The 24,002-nt window shown below is 41.7% G+C and overlaps 1 protein-coding gene across 1 annotated transcript; it reads left to right on the top strand.

Moving 5' to 3' along the window:
- Positions 1-104: 104 nt before the first annotated feature.
- Positions 105-18,388, top strand: LOC117746987 (probable cation-transporting ATPase 13A3). The gene is made up of 33 exons (XM_034556354.1): positions 105-261; positions 1,854-1,923; positions 3,340-3,513; positions 3,804-3,977; positions 4,098-4,168; positions 4,319-4,402; positions 4,583-4,652; positions 4,756-4,890; positions 4,973-5,045; positions 5,281-5,412; positions 6,424-6,591; positions 6,738-6,895; positions 7,045-7,233; positions 8,266-8,327; positions 8,859-9,009; positions 9,286-9,408; positions 9,517-9,534; positions 10,064-10,214; positions 10,416-10,536; positions 11,167-11,291; positions 11,449-11,612; positions 12,163-12,294; positions 12,440-12,519; positions 12,632-12,674; positions 13,215-13,324; positions 13,624-13,720; positions 14,118-14,190; positions 14,301-14,478; positions 15,014-15,195; positions 15,556-15,644; positions 15,869-15,949; positions 16,179-16,274; positions 16,744-18,388. The coding sequence occupies exons 2-33, from the start codon at positions 1,873-1,875 to the stop codon at positions 16,924-16,926; spliced, it is 3,738 nt and encodes a 1,245-aa protein (XP_034412245.1). The 5' UTR covers positions 105-261; positions 1,854-1,872; the 3' UTR covers positions 16,927-18,388.
- Positions 18,389-24,002: the final 5,614 nt, after the last annotated feature.

Genomic DNA, 24,002 nt, shown 5'->3' with positions numbered 1-24,002 from the left:
TTTCCGATTTGTTGCAAGTCGCAGGAATTCAACCCAAACCCGGTGTCCTCTCGTGACCTCACATCCTGTTTTCCCCCCACTTCCTTCTGAATGGACCGGTTTAGGACGGTCCGGTCTCAGCGCAGCGTGGATCCGTGTTGTGTCCGCGCGTGTCTTCGTCACACGTTACGGCCACGGTGTTGCACGACGGCTGCGGGCACGCGAGCCCACTTTTGATGCCACGGTTTACACACCTGTCTGTGCATTGACGAGGACTCGTCGGTAAGTTGGTCAACGCGCACGCGCACGCGCGCTTAATTCCACGGTGTTTATATTCGCGACGGTCTCACGAGAAGATTAGTTCTATAGAAGTTGTATCACAGCAACTTGCGACCCCCGCTTTTCTTGGTGGTTATGTGATTCCAACTGCGACTGAAAATGGCTCCTCAAGCATTATCTGATGTTTGTTTTTCCGCTCTGATGGTAAACTTCTGACCTGAAGTTTCTGTGGTCTCTTTTAAAGCGTGTTGCTGTCAGGGCAACGACACACAGGGCTTCTCGGTGTGTCAAAGTACCCACCTCATTTGACTTAATGTGTTACAACTTTTACGGTGGATGAACTGATTTGTTGACACAAAGTGTGGAAACCTCTACAAATGTAATTTTAAGTTCGATAAACAATTAAACCAGTGATGACGTAAGTACCTCTTGCTCCCTGACGTCAGTACACGTGCGAGAGAGTTATTAAGATACGTCTGGATTTTCTTGTGTAAACTTAAAAACAAAAAAAAAGTTATGGCAAGTTGCAACGAGGTCCGTGCCACACTTACTGCCTTGGTCTGACATGCAGGACTCCTCTGGCTGCTGTCGCACTGCAACATGGTTGTTTTGAAGCCAGCCCCGTGTGTAGTTTTGGCTCTTTTTGGGGTCTTTGTCTGGATGAAAAACAAATCTTATCCAAAGTCCTGGTTGGCTTGCAGACGGCAACAGGATTTCTATTTATTTATTTCCCTGCCTCCTCCAGTCTGCCAAGAGCACCTTTAATGTTGGGGATGGTGCTCATGATGTAAGATGGAGGAAAAGTTCAGCTTGTCTTAAACTTTCAGATTTTTTTCCCCAGCAGATCAAGTGTCTTATAACGTTTGTACCTCCATGGTTCAATTTGTTTCCTTTTAAAAACATTCAAATGTTTTCTAGGGATTAAGACGCACTAATATAAATCCAGAGGGATATAAAGTAATCCAAGAAATGTTTGCTTCAAAACAACCTCACACTGGTCAATATTGAGAGATCCGGTTGAATAGACTTTGAGTCAAACATTACAGGTGTGACTGTTGTTGGACATAAACATGTGTGAATGGTGCAACAGTTTCCATTAATTACAGCCTCTGCTGCACTGCGTTATTGCTCCACACACGCGTTGACAGGTTGGTGTGTTGTGAGGCTCAGTTTAAAGTCCTACATATCAGACGTTGAAGGATTTATTTCAATCCAGCCAACATGAGGCTGTACTTCAAGCTCCATCTCGGCTAATGCTCGATAAAAGAAAGCCACAACGAAGGGAGTCGTTAAGCTTTACATATGGTGTCTGGTTGTTACTAGAAAGATATATGTCTCTCCTTTTAGATGGCTCTTTATTTACCAAGTAGATATAGAACATTGTGTTTTAACACTTTATGTAGTGAATGAATCACTGACTTCCTGTTTGGGCTCCTTTATGCTTCAGAAGTCATAACACTAAATCGTTGACCGAGATTAAAGTTGCAACGTCTTAGCTGACCACAAAGCATTAACAACTTCTATGATAAGAACGCTTCAGCGAGTAAAGCAACTGTTGGAAATACAGGAAATAAAGTCTTTCTTTTTCTTTGCAGTTGTTGCTCTTCGGACACAATGAAGATGAGAGAGGTGAAGATTATAAACCAGGGTCTGGAGGATGAGATGGTAAATATCACTTCTCGTTTTAATAATGTCAACATTGTCGTCTTCATTGAATCATTAAACTTTTTTTTTATATTGTGAAAGAACAGTTTGGTGTGTGATTTTCAGTTAGTTTACTGAATACAATCATTATGACCAGTTTGGAGGGAAATGGAGGGTGTCACTCACAAATGATAACAATGAGAGATTTGGTGCATTTTGCCTTTTAAAATAAGTCATTTGTACATGTATCAGTGTGGATTGAAATGAACGTAGCGTTACATTTTTTTTAAATTGACGACAACAGAAATCACACAATGTAATTTGGAGAAATAGAGGGGAAAACAAATATCTTTACTCTGTCCCAAGTTAATAAAATCCACCAATCAGGTGCTCTAAAATTCACTTATTGGTGGTAGGCAGAGTTTTACCTCCAGACAGAGCAAAACCAAGCCGGTTGTTTCCAGTATTTATGCTAAGCAAGCTAACCAGCTGCTGGCTTTAGCCATATCATTAACATACAGACATGAGAGCATAATATGTATTTCCTCAAATGGCATAAACAATTCCTCTGACCATCAGACTTTCAGCAGGAGAGCGGATAAACACCAAAAACACCACTAGATTTGTTTGATCTCATTTGTGGCCGCTGCAGTGTGTCACTGCTAAGACAAGATGGCAATCAACACGTGTCACCGTAAAGACAAAGGAAGGAGTGATTATTGTTTTTATCAGCCTGAAATGGATGATACAAATAACAAGACATCATTTAGCCACACTTGCACTGGACAACATGTTCCTTCATTACAATGAACATGCACATCATGTTATGAATTCAAACCCACATACATCCTGTTACTGTAAATATTCTTGAAGCACCAAATGTGACTAACATCTGCTGATAAATAAGCTTTTTTTATACATTTTTTTAATAGAAAAATATTGGCCTTTTTCACAGAAGACATTTTGACATGTCACAGTAGGAGAAGCACCGATGTAAATAATGAAATTTTCTGATACTTTCTGAAGTATTGCATCAGAAAAGCTCTATTAAAATGTAAATGTGGGAAAAAGTTTTTACACTCGCTCGAAGTGTTTTTTTTGTCGAAAAAAGACTCGGGTGAATTATGGAAACGCCTTTGCCGAAAAAATTCTAACGTAGCGAATAATGGTTCCCAACCTCTACTTCTCCAACTGGCAGATTACAGCCATGCCGAGTCTGTAGTGCCAACTTCTGCAGCCCAGTTTATCACTGCATACCTTTTTCAACATTGAACAAGTTCCCTTAAACAATTAAATAGAAACATTGCAACTGTTGGTTTTGGTCTTGTCGTGGGTTTTGTTGTCAATAAGTACACAAGTATAGTATTTAAATGTCCCACTTCACAAGCTACAGAGCAGTATATTGGTCCCCGTCCTCATGAGTGTTTGGCCGTGCAGGAGGTGTGGGGTTACCAGCCCTGTTTGTGGAAGAGGGTCCTGGTGGGTGGAGGTGCTGTGTGCTCCGGAGGTCTCCTGCTGCTCCTGCTCTACTGGCTGCCTGAGTGGGGTGTTAAGGGCACCTGCACACACACCTCGCTGAGGGACGCACACACACTGCTGCTCAGGACCACGGTAGGAAAACGGCAGAATTTCTTTTCTTTTTTCACATAATTCTTTTTCCTCTGCAAGTTGTCTTCAAACGAGTAAAGTAAATAATGTAAATTCAGCATTTTTTTTTTTTTTAAATGAGGCTATTGCTGTGTTTGTCCCGCTTAAACAAAGAAACAAACAAGAACAATGTATCTACTATATACATATACTTTATATGTGGCTGAATCCTCTTCTTCTTCTCCCTTGTGCTGCCGCTCATAAATCCTTCTCACTTGTGTTACAAAAATTAAATTCTTTATGGTAATAAACAGGATGAGTTTAAGCAGTGGTTTCGAGCCAAAGTTCACGTGATGTCGGCTCCGGGGAAGAAACCCTTTGACAGCTTGGATCTGCAGTCCACGACCCGACGGCCCAACGTAGGCGGAGACCACGGCATCAGCGCTGTGCACGAGGAGCATCATGGGAAAAGTAGACAACCTTTTCAGGTGCCTGGAAGATTTTTTTTTTTCCTCTTCATTATTTGTTCCTCATCTGATGCTAATTCCATCATTATTATTAATCTGAGTAACTGATTGGTTATCTGATTATCTCTTCCCCCCTCTCAGATCCACTACTTCACCCACCACAGTACTAAATACTACTGGAACGATATGATACAGAACTATGAATTTTACAAGTAAGAGTCCAGAGGAAAAACAATCTGCTTGCTTTTGGATATAGTTTATTATATTTTTGCTAAATAAACTCAATGTCTGGTATTGAATAGTTGGTACAGTATGCATCATTTGTGTTGCTCAGTAGAAATGAATGTGTGTGACTCTTCTAGAGGCTTGGAGGATGTAAAGGTGAGCTGTCCAAGCATCCACTCTGACCACAGCCCTGGACTTTCTAAAACACTGCAGGACTACAGGTACACACAGATTTGATATTTTCCGACAGATTGTTCTCTCATGTCATATACTAATTTAAACGTTTCATTTTTCTTATTAACCATAGAGCAAGCATACGCATATAAACTGCCCCGCAGGCAGATTACAGCCATGCCATGTTAAAGTTACAGATTGCTTAAAAAAACTTTTTTTTCTATTAGGAGGTTGTTCTTTGGGGAGAATGAGATTGCCGTAAAGGTGCCGTCTCTATTCAAGCTCCTCATAAAGGAAGTGAGTTTAGAGCTCTTAATATCACATCTGCCACTTTTTGTTTTTAGCATACTAACATCATCAATGCTAATCTTTTACGTGTTTCCTTCTCTTCCTCCATCAGGTCTTGAATCCCTTCTACATTTTCCAGCTCTTCAGTGTCATCCTTTGGAGTGCTGAGGACTACTACTATTATGCTACAGCCATAGTTTTTATGTCTGTGATTTCAATAGCTACCTCACTGTACACCATTAAAAAAGTGAGTCACAAAAGAAGAGCAGCCCTTCATAATCTTGTCCAGAGAAGTCTGTATTCAGCATCTTGTGTCTCTCTTATTCCAGCAATATGTGATGCTGCACGACATGGTGGCCGCACACAGCGTGGTCCATGTTTCAGTGTGCAGAGGAAGTAAAGGCATGTTTTACTTTCTGGCTATTAGTGAAAACAAGACTGTCAATCATTCAGGAATGACTTAATGTTTTGAAGGTGTGATAGTGTTTACTTTGTATGTAGTATTGTATTTAAGTCCTATTATGTTTCTCTTATTTTGTAATGCATTATTCACAATATCTCCAGTAGCTTTCTCATGATTCCCAGCAAAGTGAGTGTGTCTCATTTCCACTGCTCACTCTCTTAATGTTGTTCCTAGATATTGAACAGGCCATGTCAACCGATCTCGTGCCTGGTGATGTCATCATTATTCCAGCCAACGGGATGGTCATGCCCTGCGACGCTGTGCTCGTACATGGGACCTGCATTGTAAATGAAAGCATGTTGACAGGTCGTATATCCTTCTACTTCTACTATCACACAAACAATCTTAACCCAATGTGTACTTGTTAGCGTTTCCGGGAGCTTTTCACTGCATCTCAAGGTCTTCATCAGCAGACGGAGCTTACTCAGTTCTCATGGAGTCTTCATGTTGAACGTCCTGGGAAAAGCTAGCAAATGGACTTTGAGTTAAGATTTTTTTTATCAAACTACTATTTCCAAGGTTCATCCTAACTGTCCTTTTTAGTTTAATTTTATTATTTAGACACACAAGAGAGAACTGGTCTTTTATTGTCTTGACCAAGGCAGGGCGAGTCCCACACTGACACGGTTACGATAACATGGGCAACATGTAAACCAGAGGCACTTCTCAAATTGATCTGAAAGATTCACGTTCCCACACAAAACAAATGAAGATTCTTCTACATTTAGCTCTTTATTTTCATACATACTGTATATGTGTGTATGTATAAGTGTACATAATAATTATTTTGATGAAATAATCAAAAGGCATTGCAGAGGTGAATTAAATGTGTGGGAACTTTCCTTTGCTGTCAATGAGCAATCACAGTTATGATGTTAACAAATACATACAAAAATTCACAGGCATTCTCGCTGTTGTGGTCTTGAAATAGAGTGCAGAGCCTTTGAGGAAAAAACAATTAAAGACAAGACCTTCAAAATGTGGTCTTGAAACCTACGTCTTTAGCTACCTGTACTAACATGTCACAAATAAAAACACAACAAAAGTAACTATGTTATGAAATCTATCGTGGTCTATCTCTCTGTGCCATCCAAATGTAAGTGACACTGAACATGCTGGCTATATTAATAGAGCATTAGTTATTTCAATTAAACTCAAACTATGAATTCATGTGACTTATTTGGTCACATTCCATGGCAACTTTATTGATTTGGCGCAATATTTTGGTTCATTCATTATTTTAAGTGCGCACAACTCTGCGGCTTTTGTTTTGTTTTAAGGTGTTTTATTTGATTTTAATCCTCTGTCCATCTTCAGGAGAGAGCGTGCCAGTTACCAAGACAAGTCTGCCCAGTTCAGGTGAGGAGGCGGCCAGGAGCTTCAATATGGAGGAGCATAAAAGACACACCCTGTTCTGTGGGACCCACGTCATCCAGACGCGCTTCTACGCCGGAGAGCTGGTGGAGGCTGTTGTCGTCAGAACAGGTGAAACAGGGACAGAGTGGGAATAACAGCTTAGATCACCAGTCTTCAGAGACTGATTGCCCTCATGATTGAACATATTCAGCCTCTGCAAGTTATTGCAAGAAAATGGTAAATAATCAAATGTCATCCCTTGTGTGTTGCCACAGGCTTCAGTACAGAGAAGGGCCAACTTGTGCGCTCCATCCTCCACCCTAAACCCACAGACTTCAAGCTGTACCACGATGCTTACCTTTTCTTGTTGTGTCTGGTGGGGGTGGCAGGCATCGGCTTCATCTACACCATCATCCTCAGCATCATGAACAAGGTAATCTATTCTTCTGGAATGTGGAAGGAGAAGCTCACGTTGGAAGGTTTCATTTAGGATGCTGTATCTCAAAGAGACTTTAGGCTCCTATCTTCCTATAGAAATCCTTCTTTGTCAGTCATTGATGGCTCCTCATCGATCTCCTCCAGGTTCCAGCTAAAACCATCATCATTGAATCTCTGGACATCATCACCATCACCGTGCCCCCCGCTTTACCGGCAGCCATGACAGCCGGTATCGTGTACGCGCAGCGTCGTCTGAGGCGCGTCGGCATCTATTGCATCAGTCCTCAGAGGATCAACATGTGTGGTCAACTGAACCTGGTTTGCTTTGACAAGGTAGTCTGAACCATCCTATGTTGCTATACTAACATCATTTCTGGGATTGTTTCACTTGGACTGAAGAACGTCCTGACTTAGAATGCATGAAAATGAGTTTTACGAGGCCTCCAAACCCAGTTCCAGTTCCAGTTCAAGGAGGATGACTTCATGGTTTTACGACCGTCAAAATCACTAATTTAGATGAGACATGATATGTCTTGAGGCAGGGATGTAGTTGTACATTGATTCCATTTGGCCACAACACCAAGCATTATGCTTCTTAAATTATGTTAATAGTGTGGTATTGATTTAATTGGAAAGGATCTTAATCTATAATGTGACTTTGAAATATATAAAAATAAACTTCCTATTGCTCGAAACATTCCTTTCAGTATATCACATTGAGTGGCCATGGAGATACTTGTTATACTGTTGGTGCCAAAGGAACCGTCAAATTAAAGCTCAGACCATTATTTGATTCTGACAACCGATTAATCTGATGTGAATATATATCTTTTGGTTTTGCGCTGTTGGTCTCATCAAACAAGCAAATTGTCAGCTTGGGCTTCGGCATTTATCAGCATCTTCAACATTTGAGAAATTCATTTAAACAAACCGATTCATTCATGTACTGACAATAATCAGAGTGGGGTTTGTGGTTGTGCAGATGGTCCAAAACATTTCCATAGCTGGGATTTCATTCTGCCTGAAAGTGTTTCTTAACTGTTACTTTTTTTCTTCTACTTTTTGGATCGAACCACAACAGTCCGTCCTAAACTTTTATTTTTTTTAATTTTTTAAAATTTATTTAACCAGTGTTAGCTCACAGTTGTTGTTTTTTAACATGTTTATTCTTATGTTATATTTATATATATCTTGTACATTGGGAAAAGAGAGTTAATTCAATTATTTTACTTTTATGATTTAAACACAAGACAAAATCAATGTATGTACCTCTGAATTGAGGCTTATAAGCATTGATTTCCTTCTCTGAGGTGTGATTAATACTATTTGTGTTGATGCATTAAATGTCTGCATGTTTCCCTTCAGACTGGTACTCTGACCGAGGATGGTTTGGACCTGTGGGGTGTTCAGACAGCTGAAGGTGGCAGGTAAAAGAGAGTCTCTTGTATTACTTGTCTTTTTGCAAAAACATCTGTATGAGTTTAACCACAAGAGTAACCATAAAACAGATTCATACAAATAAATCCAGCTGGATGTATTTTGTCTTCATTATTCTGACACATTATTTGAATGTTGGGCACTGGGACAATTTGTACTGTGAAACAATACAAAGGTATCAACAGATCTTTGGCATGACGTTAAAACAGCCATACGGCCGTATTGGATTTGATTTGGATAAACAGTTTCTCAGTTGATTGTTCACACCTGAGAGATCTGAAAGAAAGATTTGTGCCTGCTTTAGTCGACCTGACTTCCTAGTACATTGGAGAAAGAAACATTCACAGAGGTCTAAAACTAAACTATTGTTTACTTTATTCAGTAAAGGAGTACTAGGTTTTTATGTGGAGTTATTAACATTTATCACAGGACGTTTCATAGTTTTTAAATGACCTTTTAATTGGATTCAGCATCCGCCAGTGAATACTATATTATTATTCTCTCCTCCTTTCCTATTACAGATTTTCTCCCCCAGAGGCTGATGCCGCGATAGAAAGTCTGGTTAACACTGTGTTTGTGGCCGGCATGGCCACCTGCCACTCACTGACCAAGATTGAGGGCGTGCTCTCCGGAGACCCTTTAGACCTCAAGATGTTCAGCGCTACAGGCTGGGTAAGCAAAGATTGTCAATGTTTACACCTTACGTGCTGAGTCACTGACACCACCACTAGCTGGGGTACTGGCCTGTACATGAATTAAGCTGCACCACGCTCATCGCATTGGCAGAGAAAGCTCTTCTTGGCTAAAGTGGTTACAGTCTGGTACCATGGATACTGCAGCATGAACAGCAGGAAATACATAGACTACGGTTACACGGACTAGAGAAGTCTGCAAGCTCGGCATCTTAATAAGATATCATATGATCTCATTTTTGTTTATTTTTGTTAGATCCTAGAGGAGCCCACAGAGGAAGAGACTGCGCTCCACAATCCCATAATGCCCACAGTGGTTCGACCTCCAAAGCACTCCGTCCCTGAAGCCAACCAGAACAATCCACTAACTCACAACATGGTACAGTAACAATCAATGTCATTATTTTGTGATTATTATTTTGTTTATTATAGTTATAGTTGCTTGACCCCAAATTATAACATAATTAAATCCTTGTTTTCCCCCCAGGAGCTGTCTGAATTATCAGTAAGTTGTCTTTATTTTATTTATTTACAGCAAATGGGTTGACATTTTGCAAAATACCCTTACTCAATTTCTTGTCGAGAGTTAGATGAAATGATTGATACTACTCATGTGTTTATCTTAAATATGAACCTACTGCCAGCAGCTGGTTAGCTTAGCATAACATAAAGACTAGAAACACGGACTCAACAGGTATATTGTGGTTTTATGGGGGGGATTACATGCAGGCTCTTTCTTGGTTAGGGGCAGTGACTTGCTGTTGTGACAACCTCACAGTGACTACATGACTCCAGCTGCTGAAAGATGGTTCTACAGAGTCAGGCTAGCTGTTTCCCATTGTTTCCAGCCTCTATGCTAAGCTAAGCTAACAATCTCTTTGCCGTTGCTCCATATTTAACATGCATACATGAGAGAACGATCTGCCTTATCTAACACTCGGGACATTCCTTTTGCACTGAAGGTGAAATAAAAACTGATATGAGGTTGTTGTTTTTGCACTGAACATGTATACAGCGTGTCTTCTTCTCCTCAGGCCTGTGAGATTGGTATTGTGCGTCAGTTCCCCTTCTCCTCGACCCTGCAGAGGATGAGTGTGGTGATCAGGAGGCTCGGGGAAAAACACATGCATGCTTACTTGAAAGGAGCACCGGAGGTTGTGGCCAGCCTCTGCAAACCGCACACAGGTTTGACCCTTGTCCTCTATGTTAAAGGTTTGGGTGGATATTTCCTCCATTTATTTGTCATCACTACGAGGATACACAAAGTAATCAACAATAAAGTATTACACGTATTTCAGTGTCTTTGATTACGGCCTCTACTTCTCTTCCACATACTGCACCCGTCTAACAAAGGCCAGACTGACATGGCTCTGTCACTCTCTTCAGTCCCACAGAGCTTCACAGAGACTCTGGAGACTTACACCAGGCAGGGTTTCAGGGTTATTGCCCTGGCACATCGACAGCTGGAGTCAAAACTCTCCTGGCACAAAGTCCAGAGCCTCAGCAGGTACTCCGTCCTCCACAGATAACATTGTGCACAGAGCTACTGGCAGAGACCCCAAATGACAAACTGTTCAAAGTCAGCTTTTGTTGAAATAGCTTGTGTTTCCCGTTTTGATATCTGGAGGACTTGGCTCCACGGATACCTAGACACACATACATCAAATGACATATTTTCCAAATATTAACAGTACTGCTTGTACTATAATGTGAGGAAATGTCAGGTTGTGGTGTCACTTATCTCTGAGTCAAACTGCAGGCGGTTTGCTGGACAATTTTGTCACAACAACCTGCTGGAAGAAATCCATCGTAGAAGAAGCATTAAAAGCGTCAGTTTTCCCACAAACCTCAACCATATCATGATGCAACAAAATATAATAAAATATATATATATATATATATATAAATATATAAAATATAATTTAGTTGTTTGGTTGTATTGCTAGATAACAAGCCCATGTGACCATTTTATTACAAGCAACACAAATAATTGTGGAGGTCTTAAATCATTTTGCTAAATTTAGGACACATTTAACTTCCGTAGAGGAACAAGAAAGGTTAGATGAAAGCCAGGATATAAATGTGATATTAGCGAATACATAGTGTCTATGATCGATTGTATATTGTTTGCTTTTAGGGACCTGATAGAAACCAACATGGAGTTCCTTGGTTTGATCATCATGCAGAACAAAATAAAAGAGGAGACTGCCGGGGTTTTACTTGAATTACGGCAAGCTAACATCCGCACTTTGATGGTCACAGGTAAATCAGTTTTGTGATTTAATTCACTGATTACACCTTTTAATGTTTTGTCATCAATGCATCGACAGCTGATATGTAAAGGGGATCATCATGAAGGTCAACATCCGTATGTTATCTTATTCCCCCCCCCCCCTTTCTCTCTTTTATCCTCTGTTAGGTGACAACCTGTTGACGGCAATATCTGTAGCTCGAGATTGTGGGATGGTCCGTGCACATGAGAGGGTCATAATTGCAGATGCTGCGCCTCCAAAGGATTTCCACCCTGCTAGTATCACATGGCATTACACTGAAAACCCAGTTCAGACCAACAAGAACAATCAGGTGAGACAAAAAGCCTCTTAAGTAATGAATAAGTCCGACATATAAAAACACAAAAAACAATAGGTAGCCTGTTTATTGGAGAGAATATGTGTTTGATCTATCTTTGTTAGGCTGGGCTTATCACGATAGCCTTTTGTTTTTATGACCTGACCCGTCGACAGCCGCCTCCGCGTTATCCATTCTTGTGAATGTGATATCTCAGGAACACCTGGAGGGAATTACACTTGCACTCAAGGATGAATTATTCAATAGTAATCAACGGTCACTATGGCCTCACAAGACACAATAATGAATATGCTTATTATGACAATTGAACACAATGTCTAATAGGATCAAATTAAGTGAAGTGATGACCTGCACAATTATTTGGGCCTCAAGTTCAAATGTTTGAACAAGCTAAATTAAGAGTTTGGTGAAACCACTGAAAATGCTTTGTGTCGTTCATTATTGCAGAGCCTGTTGCATGCATTTACACTCCCATTAAAAGTAATGCAAGATAAAACAGTTTGCTGGTGTTCTAGTAATACTGACTCATTCTTTTCCCCTTCAGACTGTGGAGATAAACCTGGAGCACGGGGTACACGACCAGAGAGTTACTCAGCAGGAACAAAGCTATCACTTTGCTCTGACTGGCAGAGCCTTCGCTGTTGTCACCGAGTACTTCCCTCAGCTCGTCCAAAAGGTACAGGTTCATCTTCAGACACATGCACATGTTCAGGTTGCTGTTAGGTTTACATTAGGAGCAGTTGTTGCATCTGTTTTACACTGGTAGCATATCGGTTGGATTATGTTGTAATTCTTTGTCTCTCCACCTGGGGGCGCTGCAGCTCGTGCTCAGAGGCACTGTGTTTGCTCGGATGGCTCCGGACCAGAAAACTCAGCTGGTGGAAGTTTTGCAGAGCATTGAGTGAGTCTCTCATTTGTTTGTTTGTGGCTTCAGTTGTAATCTGTTGAGGATCATTTGATTGAAAAGATTCACCACCACTGGCAAATGTACAACTTTCACCCACTTCTTCCAGCTACACTGTTGGGATGTGTGGTGATGGGGCAAATGACTGTGGAGTAAGTATGGATTATTTTTATTTAATATATACACCAATTATACCTTCTAAATATACTTCATCCCATCGCTTGCAAGACTGATGACACCTTTGTACACCAGCTTGCATGCCGGTGTCTAATTGGCTCTTGAAAAAGTGACGTAACACTTGAGACTGTGTGAAGGCGGTGGAGGATTGCTCCTTTACTAAAAAAAACAACGTTATCACATTTGAAAAATAGTCAACTATCCAACAATTAAGAAACCTTCTGTGTGAGTGTTGAACTGTTTGTACAATTTAAAAGTTGTAAGTGGTATATCCAGACCTACATCTATCCATATATAACAACATGTAATGTTTCTAAATATAAACCTTATATTTACTAGTATAAGTTACTAGTATGATACTCTTAAAGTAGTATCCAAAATGTAAAATATTGTAACGGTCTGAAAAATCAAATTATACAAATAAAGGTGTGTCACATTGAAACTCCCACCCCTTCTTATAGGCAATATTTAAAATAAAAAGTGATGAATCCATTTAAGATTTCTCTCTGTCTCAGGCTTTGAAGAGAGCTCACAGTGGGATCTCTCTATCTGAGCTAGAGGCCTCTGTTGCTTCACCTTTCACCTCCACCACCTCAAACATCTCCTGTGTCCCCAACCTTATCAGGTAGCAGCATTTGACATTTCAGAAATACACCAACATGATTGACACGTGTTTTCCAACATCATTGCATCAGTTCTGTCACTAACCAGCAGGCGTGTGATGACGCGGATACAAAGTTCACAGTTCCACGAATACACTAATAATGATTTGGTTTGATAGTGGAACATCATTTTGTATTCTGATGGAATAAAATGTACATTTTCTCTTTTACTTTTGACATTTTGGTGGCAACTACGAGCATTGACCTTTTAAACTTTTCTTCTGTTCATTCTGATCATCTCTAAATGTCTCGCCTTCCTAAGAGAGGGCCGAGCTGCCCTCATCACATCGTTCTGCGTGTTCAAGTTCATGGCTCTCTACAGCATCATCCAGTACCTCAGTGTCACCTTGCTCTACTCGGTAAACACGTGGTATTGATTTACCTTCAACAAAATGCAAAACAAAATTAGGGAACAACTGTTAATTGTTTCCTCATTGAGAATATGTGTGGTGTTTATTCATTTTCCTCTGTGTTTTAAAACGGGACGAGGTGAAAACAACATCTTGTTTACATGTTATTGAAGGTCCTGCATTTGTTAGCTTGCATGTTTGTGCCTTTCACTTACAAACACTTGTACGGTTCCCACATGGCATACAGAAGGTTCATCAAGGGCAGGATAATGGAGAGGGAAGGCTTTCAGGAAAATGCATTGACTGTGACGTAAATGAGATTTACATTAAAGCTGAAGTCAGTGAGTCTTATAGATTGAAGGGTTGTAGATCCATTCCTGTGATTGTTTATTTCCTGATATTGTAGATTCTCAGCAACTTGGGAGACTTCCAGTTCCTCTTCATTGACATCGCCATCATTCTCATCATTGCCTTCACAAGTGAGCAGCATGAAGAAAAAAAAAGAAGCTTTACATCAAAGTTTGAATTTGATGGCGATTTCGATTATTTTAACTTAACAGTATTAACACGCAGTAACTTCTGTCTTCAGTGAGTCTGAACCCGGCATGGAAGGAGCTGGTGTGGCACCGCCCCCCGTCCAGTCTGATCTCCGGCCGGCTACTCTGCTCAGTTCTGACCCAGATCCTCACCTGCCTGGTCTTCCAGGTCCTGGCTTTCCTCTTGGTACGTCAGCAGAGCTGGTATGAGACATGGACGCCTCAGTCAGAGTGAGTGACATACCGGAAATTAGCTCCAGCCAAATGATGAATCAGTAAATCACTTGTTGGTAAATATATGTAAATCCTACTGCATAAGTATTTTGTCTGGTGAAATATTATCCTCACTGCACACTTCACGCTGGTTCCAAACTATTATTGCTGCCCACATGGCCAATAATGAAAAAAAATGTAAACAAAAATAATGAGTGAAGCCAACTGACAATTCAGTCTGAGTGTCAGGCTTTGTTCACATAGTGAGTCTCCTTCTGTCTGGGGGGTTAACTTGGCTAATGAAAAGAATACAAAAAGAATACATTGTTTATCCATCCAATTTGTTTTATTACGAGTCTGCCTTGTTTTTCGTTGTGGTTAGATACAGTAACATATTTTAAATAAGTTGAAGTTGATCAGTAGGCAAACAGAAGAAAAACAGACGTAAAGAAAGCAAAAAAAGTCTGACATCTTTTGGCTTATTTTTCTTTTTCCTGAATGCAGAACTTCCCCGAGGTTTGCATTGAGTCTCTTTTTTTCTCTCCTCCTTTAGTGCCTGTAATGTTTCCAGCTCCAGTCTCTCACACAGCTGGAATGTAACGAGCCCCCACGACCACAAAAACATCAAGAACTACGAGAACACCACCCTCTTCTACGTCTCCTCCTTCCAGTATTTGGCTGTAGCCATCATTTTCTCCAAAGGAAAGCCCTTCAGACAGCCGAGCTACAAGAACTGTAAGACTTATTGATTGGGCTGTAGCGTTGATCGATTGTCAGAGTGTGGAAAGCGATTATAATCGGCACAGAACAAGGTTAAATTTGCCGGGCACATTTTGAGCTGGAGTATTTTAATATAATGCTTAAAAAGAATAGTAGAGGTATTTATAATTAATAGAGATTATAAAGACATTATGTCATTTTAAATTCAGTTTTCCAAATTGGAATAATTTGTTAATTATGCGTCCACTCCTGTTTTAAAGCCATTTATTTACCACTTCAATATGAGAATGACAAAACAAATGTATTACAATCTCTACTGGCACTACTATACTTGCAAGTTGAAAATACCATTTAAGCTAAATGTTTTCCCATCAGGGCCGTTCATGCTGTCCTGCATCAGTCTGTACACCTTCGTCCTCCTCATCATGCTGTATCCGGTTCCTGCCATCGACAGCTTCCTGGAGGTAAATTTTAAGTCTTTCACATTTTTGGGGGGTTTTGTTTTCGTTGCGCTGCCTGCTCTAAAAGATATGTCCCGGTTGTAGATCTGAACAGCAGAAACATGAAAGTAGAAAGGTTTTTGAAACCAGAGGTTAAGGTGTAACGACGGCTGTTGGGAAGGTGCATGAAACTGACGGTGTGTGTGTGTGTGGTTTTGCATTCAGTGCTCTCTTCCTGCTGCTCTCAGATCGTGTGTGTTCCCCATGACTGGCGCGTTACCCTGGTCATTATTGTCATCGTGAATGCGGCCGTGTCTTTCATGCTGGAGGTACGAGACATCACACCTTGCAAGCCCTCTGTGATTGATCTGCTCTTTTGATTAGAATACCGGGACTTGCATGCATCGATTTATTTATTTTTTACCCTTAATAAATGAAATCAATGCATCAATGTTTTTTTGTTTTTTTCCAAGTTTCCTTTTTGAGTTATTTCTCTGTGGCTATAACCCAATCTTCATGACCAGCATATTCCGAAGTGACCACTGAAATCTCCCGTAGATTTTGATCCTTGACATCATCTCGCGGAGGCTAGTTTTCAGATGCAATCAGGGGGTCAATCGCCCCACAGAGCCGCTCTCTGCTGACACGCCTCAGGTTGGGAAGCTTTTCACTGCACTTTTGTTTGGTTTGGTTTCACTTTAATGATTTCGGAAAAACATTAACTTTTAACTCTCTAATTCTCTTGCTTCATTTTTTCCTTCGATGACCTCTTTCATGCTGCATAAATAATCAAAAACAAAATCGAATAGATCTGAATATTACATGTTCAAGCTCATCTTTCAGTCTACTACTATTTAATTTGGTCTTTGTGTTGAGAATTAATTTTGGCGGATGTCATGAATCCGTGGTCTTTTGGGCAGAAACTTAACAAAACATTATTAATATAGACTCTTGATAATAATGCAATGTATAGCTTACATGTGTCAACCAATCTCAGCATTTCCTGCACAATACATTAGGTGCTTTGTTCAAAAATGCCTGAAGAGGCTCACTGCTGCATTCAGCAGAGATTATGGAAAGACATGTTTATTGCTGACTGTTTTCATACTTTACGTGTTCCCAGGAGGCCAACGATCGCTGGGGCTCGTCCTTTCTCTCCTGGTTGTTCTGTCGGAGAAACAAGCTCCCGAGGGTGCGCTACATGCACCTGGCCCTGGAGCTGCAGGGCGACGCCGACTGGCCTCCCAGACCCTCCACTGTCACCTACGCCAGCGATCTACAATCCCACATCGCTGTCCCCCTCTGACAACCAACGTGACCGACAAGCAAACTACCGCACAGACTAAACCTAAAACTTTAGCTTGAGTTAAGCTCAGAGATGTGACAGATGATGTGTGTGGGATTTTGAACCGGCTGGCCAATCCAGGAGCCTCGTAAAGGTGAGGCGTCCTATTGCAACGAATGGCCGACTGCGTGAGCTGCTCATACAGAAAGTTCTCCTTTTTGTTTCGGTTAACCTCATCAGGATAGACACACACTGCTGAAACTGGAGCCAGAGGCTTCTAATAGTCCAACACTTTGGGAAATATGGAACTCTTATTCGCTCTCTTGCTGAGAAGACTGATAAGAGAGTGGTATCAATTCTTCTCGGCGAGAAAATTAGCATGCAGTATATCCCAAAATGTTAAACTATTATTTTAAGATGATTACTAACTCAAATGTACTTAACTACCAGTTGCATACACTTGCCATTGAGGTATACGAGTGTCAAATAAGTCTTTTAATTGTTTCCAGCCGTGATGGCAGCACAAGGTATTGAGTGTCATCACAGCAAAATGTGGTCCTGGAGACACCAGGGCTGTGGTCGAAATTATAAGAGCTGTTTGAATTCTGGAAATGCTAAGGAAAGGTGTTTCAATTCCTTTCTTAGCTCCTTTAGTATAGGATACACTGGGCCATCCTTTACCAAAGGAAAGAAGATAATGCCGCCCCACAATCCCTTGCGGCGGCAACAACATTTAAAGTGACGCACCATTCATTTTATATGTATTTATTTACTTCAAACATGTAACAAATTTGTTACATGTAATAAAATGAACAGTAAATATATCAAACTGTCAATGAACAAATTCTCATCCTCAATAACAAGAAGCATCAGTAAAAAAAAAAAGAAGAAAAAAAGCTAGTCCTATGATAGAACTGTTAAAAAGCAATAAATAACCGAAAGGTTGAATCTGAAATATTGATAGTTTCACAGATATTGCACACCTTAATTGTGAGTTTCTACTGGAAGCAGTGTTGATTGTATGTAAGTGTGACAGCAGCAGGAAGGAAGGAGCTCAGGTTTCTCTCCTCCACAAACCGTATGTTGCCTGCATGCTAAATTATAATATATTTCATAGGATAATGTCGTCTTAGGTGCGCTTTTTGTAGTCCTTCTTCTTTCCTTGACCTCATGATGTTTTCCATCGAGGTCAAGGAAAAGTGCTTAGGAATAGACGTGAGGAGTTAATGTTTTTACTTTTTGACCGTAGCCAACTGTAGCAGAAACTACCAACATGGTCTCTAGTTTTAAAAAATGTTTAATAACGTGACCCAATACTATATTATACATAATATACAGAAAAACATTCCACTGCTGCATTTCTGTCTCAGAGTTGCTTCGGTTGAAATTCTTCCTGTGGAAGAGAGAAGCAGAACTTTCTGTGTCCCTTTTGGTGTGTGTGTGTGTGTGTGCGCGTGTGTGTGTGTGTGTGTGTGTGTGTGTGTGTGTGTGTGTGTGTGTGTGTGTGTGTGTGTGTGTGTGTGCGCGTGTGTGTGAGTGTGAGAGATAGAGAAAGAGAGAGCAAGACCGTGTGTTAGTTAATCAGAATAAAAAAACATTTCTGTGTCCGTTGATTGCACGATAAAATCTTCACGCTCAAAATACGGCTTTCATTGTTTGCAAAGAAACAATAATTAAATCGTCTAACATCAGCAAGGTACTGTACAGGATTGATGTTGAAAAAATTAATTAAAGCAATAGAATTAATCAAAATTAATCAATGAAACACTTGCTGCTGTGACAATTATTTAACAGTTGATTTTAATGTTTGATTTGTATATATTCGTTGCTGTTGTATACATATTTTTCTAGTTACGGTTAAAAATGAAATAAATGTGAAGAAATATGAGAGTTAGTCTCTTCATTTTTGTCTTTATTGCCATAATAAATAACATTTATTAAGGGAATACGTTTTTTGAAAATTGCAATACAGTATTTGTACTTATTTTCTTATTTTAACAAAATGTTTCAGTGTCTGGCAACAAATATTGCTGTGTTTGCTCTGCAGAACTCCCATTAAACTTCCCAATAAATCTGTATATTAAGCCACTCTTGTGTGCTTCGTGGGGGGCTGACCTTGGTCACACTTTTTCAGCCAAGACTTACTGATCAATTATGGGCTTTCCCAGCCTCCTCGCTGCCTGGCATATGGGTGCTTAAAGGCGCGAGAGTGGAGGAGAAAGAGGGGTATCATTTCATGTGGAGATCAGGGCCTACAGGCAGTGAATGGGTGGATTTAAGGGGGACGGTGAAAAAGGGAAGGGGGTCCTCGCTTGTACCGAAAAGAAAAGAATCTCCCACAGATCAGGGAAGAGCCTTTTTGGGAATATTCATGATGAGGATGAGGAGGCATCATGAATTCATGTGTGTCTCCCTGACTTGCACGGATCATCTTTTCAGTAAACACTGGTGGGCACAGAGATGGCTTGCTTTCCATCCGTGTTTGCGATGTAGTTTGGTGGATAGTGTTGCCTCTCCACAAAGCAATATGGGTTTTTGTGTCCTCTCTGCTGTATTCCTTTTGTATCGCTGGAGCAACAGATGGAGAGTGGTGGAGGGACATAAAGAAGCTAAAACACACAGCCTTTCTTCCTCACAGCCAGAAACTCGCCCCAAAAAGATTTTCTCAAGCTTGCGCTCAGACGTGCGCTATTTCAAACATTTCTCCTTTCTCTTTTACCCATGCGAGTTGTGTGCTTTGGGCCTACGCCTAGTCTTTGTTCCTTTACTCACAACAGTCCCCGCCACATGATCAGGACTGCTTAGAATAACTTGTAGAGTAACGGCCACTGTTGCAGACTTTTGTGCAGCAAAAGTTATCATTTCAGGTGCTTTCTCAATGTGTCTGTCAAACAGCCCATGCGTTCACTTATTCTTCATAAAGTCTGCGAGCAGAAATCTGCTGCAGCTTCTCTGAAAGTAGTTGGACACTCATAAGGCCCCCGTCTTGATTTATAGTCAGGACACAAGGCCAACCTGATGCTCACTTACGGTTGGCTTCATTTTACAGATGACACAAAGGCAACCACGTCTGGTAAAAGGTCTGTGACCTACCAGACGGTCACAAAGGCCTTCTCCTCCCTCCTGTCCCGTAAGCATGGGCTCCTTCTCCGGCCCTTCATGGCGTCCCTGTCCCCCTTCCTTTATCAGTTCTTCCCGGCCTGAATGGGCTCTGTGGTTGGTCAATAAATTCAGTGATTCAGGGGGTGGACAGATGCAGCCGTGTTAACGTTTGTTCACAGGCTTGTTGGAGGGACGGGCCCCACCCCGCAGCTCTTTGTCCCCCGTGGTCCCTCAACAGGTTAGAAGTCAATGGAGGGCCTTGTGTGGAGGTGGCAGGGGCATGGATGGAGCCGCCTCTCACATGGCGTTCACACAGGGGGAGGACCGGTCCGGATCACTGTGACACTTGTTAGTGTGGGGCCACACAACATTGCTTGGGTTGCCTCTCCCGCTCTCCCTCGAGGGCCCGTGCGATATTCAGCACTTTAAACAAACTAATGGTCGAGGCTGCAGGGTTGCGCTGACGTAAGATGATCTGCACTCAAGAGGCCTGCAGTGACCACACTGAAAAGAAGTGCACAAGTGTATCTTACAATCTCAGGTTACAGATCAGACTCGCAATAGAAAATGAGGTCAGACCTTCATTTGGTCCACAATCTGTAGTTTAAGTTTAAACTAGAATAGCATTAATGCACTTTAGTGGCCCCTGAAAGTGTTGCTGAGTTATAGTCTGTTTCTCAGACTCAGCTGGGCCGACGCATGGGAACAGCCACGCTGGGAGAAAAGAGACACAGAGAGCCATAGATGGAGCAACACACACACAGAGGAGGGCTTTAGGAGACAGAGAGCAGTGGACGGAAAAAGGCACACAGAGACTGAAGAGGGACTTAGAGCCATGACTGAAGCCTAACTGTCATGAGAAGATGAGAGTTGCCATGGCCACCCAGGAGCCACCCAGCAAGCATGTGAGCAGGGGAGGCTCGGGGGCCCGGGCCCCGGCCGGTGGATCACATGCACTAACCAGGGATTATGTGCATAAGTGATGAGCACTAAGCCGGCAGGTGAAGAAGGGAGGCCCTGGGACAAGGAGCGCGCCATCCCTCAGGACAGCTCCCCCTGTAAAGAGCAGGGACTTTTTCCCAAGTGAGGCTGATCTTCCGTGTGAAGGGGACTCAGCCAGAGGTCCTCGAGTGCTGAAAGGGCATCCCCCAGGCTGCTTTCACAGCGTAAGTGGCCAAAACGCTGGTCTTGTGAGTCATCTTGAGTGGCAAGAATGGGCCATCTTCACATTCATAAATCCTAATGCAAACACACTCGTGGATATGGACTAAGCTTGGATCAGGATGAACACCACATGGCAGCGCATCAGCAGGGCTCAATGTTGACGCTTTTCGGGCTTGGTGCTGGTTTAAAAACAACCAATTCTACGGTCTTTTATCTGTCGGAAAAAAAGACAAAAAGAATAGTTTAAGCTGTAGCTAAGTTAACTTTACAGTATATTTATGGACAATAGCTTCACTTTATAGCCCGGATTTGATGCAAGGAATCAATGCTCATAAAATCAATGGCCTTACAGGAATGTGTTTGAACCTTCATGGCACAAAGAAATCACATTCCCATGGTCCACAGAGGAAAAATACACGGTTAACCAACCTCCCCCCAACACCTTTTCAAGACGATAGTATCCCTGAACATATTAACATGTAAATACACTTAGATACTTTGACAATGCACTGAAATGCATATAATCTACATGCTAACTAGTCCTTTAAAGACTTCTCCACCACTGAATGTGGTTTGGGAACACTTTCATGTCTGGGTTTTAAAAATTAAATGTGAGGCCTCTCTTAGAATCTCAAAAAGCGTTTTTCAATTTGATGAGGGATAAGGCGATGACTGGTTTCCCTTTTCAAAGGGGGAGACCTAGAGTTCAATAAGACTTCAGTCTCATTGCCTTTGCCTCCAAGTTGGAGATCTAAATGCTGGCATCTTTTAAAGAAAGAACCCACCACGTTAGGTGACAGATGGCAGGTTGTTCTGCTGAAATACCAGTTGCTATGGTCCCCTTCTCCTCCGCAGCTTCACTTGCCACAGCTAAGCATCCTCTCTGCTGGTGTACTGACTTGGAATAAGCTGACTTGAAACTACTCAGGTTGTTGTTGACAAACATGAGCCTAGATGAGTCTCCTAATCTCCCGCTCCTTTATTCGCTCTTTATTACCGTATAAACAGGGCTGAATACGCTAAAAAAAACTAAACCTCTGTTTTCAGCCTTTTCTTATCTCACGCAGGGTTTAATCTAATGCCCTCTACCCTTTTTACATCTCTGCCTCCGCTAAATACGACCATATTTTTGATTCAGCACGTCGCCATGACGACCAGTTATTTCCCATCCTTGAGCCCCCCCTTCAGCTACTCTTCTCTATTGATACTGCTACCTCCCCCTTCCCCTTCTTTTTTTTTTGTCCAAATAAAACAAAGCTCAGAGTGAATGTGCTCTGAGGTAGGTAAATGTATTCAGTGACATCAGCCAGGACGAGTCTATTCTGCCGGATTCCTGTACCACTTGTTTCCAGCCTTGTCTGGGGGCCGGACACTCTGTTGGGCCCATTGTCCCACGTGTATTCCACACAGGCCCGCAATTAATGGAGGCCTTGTCTAAGGCTTCTGGAGCAGAAACTGCTGTTGGGGAGGGGGACAAAAGGCAGGCAGAGCCGGGGGCTGGGAGTTGCTATGGGAGAGCCCCCCCCCCCCTCTTTAAGGGGGAATTCAAAGGGAGAAGAAGGGACGGAGAGCTAGCGGAGCGCTGGATGAGATGTTTAAGTGATCCCCTCTGTCTGTGCCCTCCCCTCCTGGCCTGAGATGTTTTCATACCAGCAGTTGAAAGGAAAACCTTCGCAGTATTTGAAGATGAGGATGGTCATTTCACTGCCCACATGGCGGTGGTGGCATGCGGGGGGGGGGGGGGGGCACGTTCAGACCAGGTGGACATTGACAGGAGGGTGGCGACCGTGTCGAGACCGCAGAGAGATTTATCAAATTTGATCAAATCTAGTTTTTGACAAAAAATGTCTCCACTACATGAGCAGTAATTCCAGGGTATGAAAGCTAATTGTTTCCACAATAAAATGACATTATACTGATGACATGTAGAAGCTCTGTTGTGCTCAAGCTCTGTTTGTAGACGATTCAGCTATCGTTGTCTCATAAAGATCATTAAAAAACAACAACAACATAATATTAGTTGATTAATTAAATAGATTGAGGACATGGCTATCTGAGAATATAGGCTTCTTTTTTTCTGAGTTTCTTGTGTGGATGAAAATCAAAGGATATATATAATATAATATCTGTCCCGGTTATTAAAAGTATTTATATCTTTCTGCTCCTGTTTCCCTAAACTTGTGGTTATCAGTCACATGCTGACCTTGATAGCTTCCTCACCCTTTCTTGGCTCCCTGGAGCCTCCCACCCCAGGGTTCCCACACTGATACACATCAGGGCTCCGCTATAAACTCCATGTCCACATCCCCATTGGCACAATAAAGGGCTGTTTGTGGCAGAGCAGCAGGCTCACTGAAAACAGGACTGATAGGATGTAATTTATTGTTGTTTGGCCTCTTCTCCAGAAAACCTTCTCATCTGCTGTGAGCAGAACCTCGGGCTGTTTCAAAGGAGCATCTTGTTAAAGCATCCAGTGAGAGGATTCATTTTTACGAGAGCAGTTGGCCATAGATAGAACAGCGTAGCTTCCTGTTTTCCTGCTAAACGCTTTACTTGGTACATTTAATAAGCTATTTTCTTTTGTGTCTTATGAGTTTAACCTAAACAACAACACGTCTGTCTTTATGTTCTATTATCAACGAGAGCAACAGTCCTCTTATCCTGAATGAGTTATTTTAGCAAAGAAAACATCAACACTGATCCACTTATCTTTTGTTTTATAACAGATAAAACCCATTTCGACTGGGAGTTCGACTCATCTAACTTCATTTGATATGGACTTGTGTAAAGGAGCCAGTGATGCTTGAAGTTGTCACTCCCAGACAGAGAAG

Source organism: Cyclopterus lumpus, chromosome 17, assembly GCF_009769545.1.
Source record: "Cyclopterus lumpus isolate fCycLum1 chromosome 17, fCycLum1.pri, whole genome shotgun sequence".
NCBI classification, from domain to species: domain Eukaryota; kingdom Metazoa; phylum Chordata; class Actinopteri; order Perciformes; family Cyclopteridae; genus Cyclopterus; species Cyclopterus lumpus.
This window is presented reverse-complemented; position numbering and strand designations above follow the sequence as displayed.